At 39.5% G+C, this 8,299-nt stretch overlaps 1 protein-coding gene across 1 annotated transcript; it reads left to right on the forward strand.

Moving 5' to 3' along the window:
* The first annotated feature begins 6,969 nt into the window (after positions 1-6,969).
* LOC138909808 (uncharacterized) lies at positions 6,970-7,445 on the forward strand. The gene is made up of 2 exons (XM_070201024.1): positions 6,970-7,035; positions 7,077-7,445. The coding sequence occupies exons 1-2, from the start codon at positions 6,970-6,972 to the stop codon at positions 7,443-7,445; spliced, it is 435 nt and encodes a 144-aa protein (XP_070057125.1).
* Positions 7,446-8,299: the final 854 nt, after the last annotated feature.

Consider the following 8,299-nt stretch of genomic DNA (forward strand, 5'->3'; position numbering starts at 1 on the left):
TTGCAAACTAGACTCGTAGACCTTCGATATGGTGGGTTGTGGGTCCCATAACTCTTTATATATTGGGAGAAATGATCTGATACATTTGACCCAAAGTTTAGAAAATTATTAGAGAAATTTACGATAACTTTTGCCGACCTTTATTTCGCAACTTGCTTGACTCCAAAACTTAACATGTGACCAATGTGATATTATAATACCTCATAACACATTATTCTTAGCATATTATACACTCTTAGTCTTATCCCACAGGTGCAAGTTAACTTAAACCTTCCAAACGCACGGGGTACGACTCGAGCCATTTCTTTAACCATGAACCTTTGTTTAAGGGATTCCTTTGACTTAAAGCTTTAGTTTAGTTTCTTGATATTGCCACACATTTTCAGTCTTATTCTCCCAATGTGCTATACCTAATCATATATACCTAATATAACCACGCCACGTTACGTATATTACATAAGAGAAGAGAGAAACACCTGGGGTCTCACAGTTGAGCCCATGTGCGTGCCCGGGTATTATTCATGCTTGGGGTAGTACTTAGGCTATGATATGCCTTGAATTGGTGCTAAACTTCATGCTGTGATGTTTCTTATATTCGTATCCCTGTTGTAAGCTATTTGAACCATGTTTGAGGTTACATAGAGGTAATTGCTACTTTCGTGATGCAATTTCCTGGTTTGAGTTATGATAGCACACTTTGCACATGCATACACTTTAGCATGTCACTTATACCAGTCCAGGAGTATGAAATTTGATATTCATTGATCATGTACATGTATTCTTGTGTATCTGCTTTCTATGTGATATGGATTGGATTGGTAGCACGTGACCACGTCATGCATATTATGATTATGATCACGTGACCACGTCGTTCTGATTGTAATTTTTAGCACGTGACCACGCCATGTGGATTGTGATTTTTAGCACGTGACCATGCCGTGCGGATTATGATTATGAGCACGTGACCATGCCGTGCAGATTATTATTATGAGCACGTAACCACGTCGTGTGGATTGTGATTATTAGCATGTGACTACACCGTTGGGGTTGATATTTTGGCATGTGACTACACCATGCAACGTGTCACGACCCAACTGGAGGGTCATGACTAGCACCCGGGCCATACTTGCCGAGTACCAACGTACATTTTGTCTTACCTTCCTTATTATCTTTAAGGGCCGACAAGATCAATATAAATGGTAGACATGGATCATGAACATCCAACAATGAAAGATAATATCATGAACATACATAACATGGGACGACAAGACTGTCAAGAAACTATATATAAGGTACGAGCTACCATGAGTCGACACCTGTCTATGAGCCTCTAAAGGAACATAAGTGCTACAACATTGCCGGAACAGGGCCCCGACATACCCATAATGTCTATAACAAAAATGCATACCAAGACCATGGCAAGTCCGGAGAAGGGATCTCGCCAATAACCGCTGAACTGGACAGCCTACTGTGGTGGGGGAGCTGCATCTACCTGTCTATCAGGACCTGCAGCACGACATGCAGCATCCACAAATAAAAGGGACGTCAGTACGAATAAAGTACTGAGTATGTAAGGCAGGAAAGCATAAGTAAGAACAGTAATGTAAACATGGATAGGGAATATACAACCTGTGACATCTGGGTACCTCTGAGGGCTACTGACATGAAACACATGATACATACATATATATACATAAACTTTTAAAACATACGCCTTTGTAGGCATCACCATCATCATATCGTACCCGGCCGTAATAGTCTCGGTAAAACGTACCCGGCCATCATAGGGCTCAGTAGAATCATACCCGGCCACGTGGAGCTCGATAAAACCCAACTGATCAGTGATTGCACAATAGGTGCCGTACCCGGCCAACTATAGCGTGGATCGGTAGAGTAAAATAGATACATATATATGATGCATGCTGGACTCATTGGAATCACATTTTGAACCTTTCGGAGTGACGTAAGATCGGTATCCTTCCTACACGTTATTAGGATTAAATCTTCATCAAGAATCTTATAAGAATCAGGAATTACCAACAACATTGATAATATAAGAATAAGAGAAGTAACATCAATATCAATCGTTTCATAAGTAGGGCAGCAATGTAAGTACTGCTAGCTTCTAAGAGTAGAGTATCTTTGGGAGCTCGTTCATTACATTATGTACAATCGGAGTCGTGCAAAAGAATGAATGGGATAGCCTCACATACCTTGTATATACTGCCCAACCTCAAGCTATGCAAATGTCACGACTCCTTAGTCTACAATAAGAGAAATGACACTATCATTATCGTTTAAGCGTCGTAACTATTATGTATCGACCGCAACCTATTTTACGATGAAACGGACAGCACCTCCCCTATTTATATGACTTCCCACAAGTCAATACAATCACCAAACAGCCCAAACAACATCATTAATAATCATATTGAGCCTCCAAAACAGTCCACCAACTAACAACATTACTACCAAGCCTTTCGATATATATTTCACAAGTTCTAGCATCAACGACTTAGCCACAACTTGGATAATATTAAATATATATAGAGTAAGAGGTTCCTTACCTTTAAACAGAAAGAACAACTCCAATTTGACCTTAATTTTCCACGAAATATCCCTTCAATTCTGCTACAAGAACAAGGAAGCGAAACTAGCAATTAATTCAGGTTTTTCGGCACTAGAATTACTTTAGAAGACTTGAAATCACCTAGGGTTGATATTAAAAACTTGAAGGAGTATTTACAGAACATAAAACACTTAAAACAACCTCCCACACGAGCTGGAACAACACAAAAATCAGCAACAACAAGAAGAACAAGAAACTTACTAGCGCCACGGGATTCCCGACATTTGATTTGTGTTGTTTGCCCTTTGTTTGGGTCTTGGATCATGAGAGAACCTTGAGAGACTGTTTTTAGGGTTATAAGGTCTGAATATACTGAAAAATAATGACTTAAAACGGGGTTGAGGTATCTTATATATGTCCATATGTCTTAAACCGCCTTTGTGGGCCCCATAGAGAGCAGCTTGGCGCACTCTCGCGAAAACGCGAATATCTCTCTATTCTGAGATCGTATCGATGAACGGTTTAATGCGTTGGAAACTAGACTCATAGATCTTCAATTTTATAGGTAGATCACCCCATAATTCCAAGAACATTTGGAGAAAAATGCAGTAACATTTGACCTAAAGTTTAAGTAAAATTATAAACGTAAGTTGCGACAACTTTTATCGACTTTGTTTCATAACTCGCTTGACTTCAAGACTTATGATACGGATATTATATGATTCAAATACATTAAAACATTACCTCTTGGGACAATTAATCACCTCTAGTGTTACCCGAAAATACGGGTTACAACATCCTTGATTCGTTTAACTTCTAATACTTGTTAACCACTCTTATACACCCTTGTATCGTTTAAGACCAATAGGATTAACTTCTTATCATCTCAAAGATAATCTCTTCTTGGATTTACGTCGACTAACTTACGGCGTGATCTATGGTATGCAAATTTGGGTTGTAACACAACGTGTGGATAAGGATCCATCCCCCTAGGGTCACCCTTGTCACGACCCAAACCGATGGGCCGCGATGGGCAACGGGTACCTTACTCAACCGAGTACCAGGGTAAAGTATCTTTCATATTATACTATCATAGGTAAATGAGCCGGAGAGGCTGTCGTGAGATAAGTAGAATAAAACATGAGGAAATACTTGACATTGGACGACCTAACATGTAATACAAACTTATACATATGACATACGGGCCTATAAGACCAAAATGATCACTCGTACGCTGAACATAGGCCAACAAGGCCATACAATCTTTCATGTACATGACATATGTCTATAAGCCTCTAAGAGTAGATAAATACCATAGAGGTCAGGACAGGTCCCCGCCATACTAATCAATACATGTCCAAATCATACTTACCAAATAAGCAACTCCGGAGCAAATGGAGCGCACCAACACCTTCCGCTGAGCTGATAGCCTACTTGGAAGACTCTCAACCTGTCTATCGGGACCTGCGAGCATAAAACACCGCATCCCCAGACAAATGGGATGTCAGTACAAATAATGTACCGAGTATGTAAGGAATGAAAATCAATAAATAAAAGACATGAGAGAAACATGGAGTAAAAGACTCAATATGTAAGTCTGAATAGCTATGTGAATCATTTCATATTTATAATGTCATGCATATGCGTATAAATGTCATACCATGTATAGGTGTATGTGTACATAACATCATCAAGCCTCTGAGGGCATCCCATCATATCATCTCGGTCACTGTGGGCAAACCATCAACGTATACCAGCTGATCAGGTGGTGGTGCAAATATAACGCCGTAACCTTTTCCCATATCCCATATACATATAATATACGCGTATATAACACCATCTGGTCATGGGTCAACGTACATGTATAAATGCATGAAATGCATAAGAAGTGCGTTAATAAGATTTTTCGGAATGTCATAAAATCAATATGCCTTTCACATAAACTTTATCAACTACGTATTTAGCTAAGACCCATGAACAAAAGATATAATTAGACACATGGGGAATCAAGAACATAGGCACCTCTAGTATTTCTATGAATAGAGTTATTTATGAAAGTTGTGCATTTGCTCGTTTCATTTGTATCGTATGGATCATGCCAAAAGGAAAGAAGGGATATCCTTAACATACCTGAGCCGATTCTCTTGACAATCCCTCTAACACACGTCAACCGCGATAAATCACGTAACGGCGAGATTGAAATAGGGAAAAATCCGTATGATATTCTTGAGAAAGATTGCACTGTACTCCCTTAGAATCGCAATTCTCACGTTGCTAAGTAGTCTTGTATGAATTTTGTAGCAAATCACGTTGCTATCATTTTGTAAAAGTTCATATGAATTCCTTCTTTGACAATTCCATCTGTTACTTTGTAGTCATAAGCATCTCAATTTTGGGATTTAGAGAGGCCTTTTATATTAGTGGGTGTGGGCACCACTTATGTGGCTTAGTTGGCCAAAGAATTCCCTAATTAGGCCACCTATCTCATGAACCAAAGAGTCACCATTAGCTAAGGCTGTTGGCTGCCACGATAAGGTTCATCAAACTTTATCCAAAGATTTGAATTAATTAGTTAATCTCCCACTAAAAATCATTAATTACCCACTTATTCACATAATTAAGAATTATCTCAAATTTCTTAAAATACTACTCACTTTTAACATACTTTATACACCTTACTATCATGGTCATGTGGTACCTTGTATGACACTAGTCTATAAATACCAGGTATTATAGCTCAGACCGTATTTTATCCCAAATTGACAACCTTTAACGAAACTCATTTTCTTTGATTCGTTTACCCTCTTACCTTCACGAATTTACTTATCACTTATTTGAAATAGCATAATACTTATAACCTCAAAATAATCTTATCCTTGAACTGATGTCAATTATCTTACGACAAATCCAACGTACAATACTACGAGGTGTAACAACCCTCTCATGTTTCTCTCTTAATAATGTACACGTGGTTTGAGGAAAGCTGATCAGTTGTTTGGTTCAGTTATGGAAATTCTGAGGAAAAGCTTGCCAGTGTTTGATTTGGTTATTGCATTTCATCTTTTCTTGTAATTTCCTTAGTTGCTAACCTGATTTATTTGCATATCTTTTCTATATCATGGGTTGTTGACTGAGCAGAGTATGTTAAGTTATCATGTGCAACAAGGTGGTTTTATCTGTGATTCAAGATTTGATCGTATTATCGTTATGTACTTGTTAGATTTGTGAACTGTACATGTGATTGGTGAGTATCATTTGAAATTCTTTCTTCTATTACCTTGCCGAGGTTAGTTACGATACTTGCTAAGTACATGGGATCTGTTGTACTCATTTTACACTATGCATTTAATTGTGTAGATCCAAGTAATGGACCGAGCCACCAGTAGATGATGCTTGTTGCTGAGTTTAGCTTTGGAGAGACGAGGTAGAGCTGCATCTAGACCGCATTCTTGGCGTCTCTTTTCCTTTTAGAACTTTTATTTCCATTCAGATAGTATGGTTATTTGTATTTCAGACATGTATCTCAGTTAGAGCTCATGACTCAGTATTTACTAGTTCTGGGGGGATTTATTATGTAGCGATGCTATTTTGTTATGTTGATGGTTTTAGTCTTGTATTATTTTTGTCATTTTTGTTATTATGATTCGTTATTGTTATGTTCGGCTTGCCTAGCAAGTGCATTAGGCTCCATCATGCAGTTGGTGGTTTTGTGTTGTACCAAGTTGATATCAGAGCCCTAGATTCATAGGTTCTATAGGTCATGAGCAAGTTTAGTAGAGCCTCACGGATTGGTACAGAGACATCTGTACTTATCTTCGAGAGGCTACCAAACCATAAGGACACTTCACTTTCTTGCAATTTTGTCGTGCGGATTTGTTATTTCTGAAGTTTGAACCTTTACTCTTCTATTCTCTCATAGATGGTGAGGACACATTCATCCGGATTAGGCGGGCAGGCACAAGTGTCACCAGTCAGGTACACGAGAGGCCGGGGCCGAGGTGAGGCTCGCACTACAGCTAAAGCAGCACCTGTGGAGCCACTAATCGCTCCACCAGAGGAGCAGGTTCCGGATACTGTTGTGTCGGTGGGACTAGCTAGGACACCAGCGGTACCTATTGTTATACCTGGTTTTCAGGAGGCCTTGGCTCAGATCTTGAGAGTGTGCACGAGCTTGGCTCAGGCAGGTATGACACCAGTTGCACTAGCTACCTCACAGGCTGGGGGAAAAGCCCATACTCCCGCCTCCTGTACACCGGAGCAGCTAGCTCAAGGTTATCAAATACTAGGGGTGTTACCGGTTCAGCCAAATGATGCTGATCGGGCCGAGGTTGATCCATCTATGAATAATGAGGAGTAGAAGATATTGGAGAAATTTCAGAGGCTTCATCCTCCCTAGTACAATGGAGGAGAGTCAGAGGATGCTCAAATATTTCTGGATCAATGTCATCGAATTCTTCACACAACGGGTATTGTGGACACCAGTGGGGTTGCCTTTACTACTTTCCAGCTAACAGGGGTAGCCTACAGATGGTGGCATACCTATAAGTCAGACAGACCAGCTGGTGCAACACCACTTACATGGCATCAGTTCTCAGTTCTCTTCTTTGAGAAGTTTGTCCCACAGACTCGCAGGGAGGAGTTGCGTAGGAAGTTTGAGAAGCTATGCCAGGGGGATATGACTGTTACTCAGTACGAGATGAGATTCACGAAATTGGCACGTCATGCAATATGGTTGGTTCCCACTGAGAGGGAGAAGATCAGGAGGTTCATTGATAACCTCAACTATGGTCTACATTATAGTTTGGCTGTAGAGGTCGAGACATATGCTAGGTTTGACCAGGTGGTTGAGATCGCTAGGCGCTTGGAGCATGTTTGAAGGCTTGAGAAAGAGGAGCGGGAGGGCAAGTGTTACACCCCATGTTTTCGTACGTAAAAGTACGCCATAAGTAAATTGATGGAAGCTCGGAAATGAGATGTTACATCCCGTATTTTCGTTTGTTAAAGTTTCGTCGTAAGTTAATCGACGTAAGTTCGGGAATGAGATTATAAGAATTATGCTATTTCAAACAAGTGATGAGTAAATTCGTGAAGGTGAGAGGGTAAGCAAATCGAAGAAAATGAATTTTGTCGAAGCTTGACATTTTGGGATAAAAATATGGCCCGAGCTAAAATACCCGGTATTTATGGACTAGTACCATACAAGGTACCACATGACCATAATAGTAAGGTGTATAAGGTATGTAAAAGTGAGTAGTATTTTAAGTAAGTTGAGGTAATTCGTAATTATGTGAGTACTTGATTAATTATTGGGTAATGGGAGATTACCCAGTTAATTAAGGAATTATTTGGTGATTAATTAAAGAATTGGGTAAGATTAAACCCTCCCCCACGTGGCAGCAAGCCACCCCAAGAATCGTGACTCTTAAGTCACTATATTATGTGGTAAGATTAGAAATGTGAGATTTGGCATTCTTAAGAAGGTGAGTCACCTATCCATTTAATATGTAAGTCTTGAAAACGTGAGACCTATCCATTTAATATGTAAGTCTTGAAAACGTGAGACCTATCAATTTTAATATGTAAGACTTGAAAACAGGTGGGTCACATCCATTTTTTAAGAACATGATTAGCTCAAATTTTGCTATAGTAACGTGAAGCTTCTATCACAAATTAAAGATGGTCATATTTAGCAAGGTAACGGTCTTAAGCAAAAATTCCTACGAAAATATA

The sequence above is a fragment of the Nicotiana tomentosiformis genome, chromosome 4, assembly GCF_000390325.3.
Source record: "Nicotiana tomentosiformis chromosome 4, ASM39032v3, whole genome shotgun sequence".
Classification (NCBI taxonomy): domain Eukaryota; kingdom Viridiplantae; phylum Streptophyta; class Magnoliopsida; order Solanales; family Solanaceae; genus Nicotiana; species Nicotiana tomentosiformis.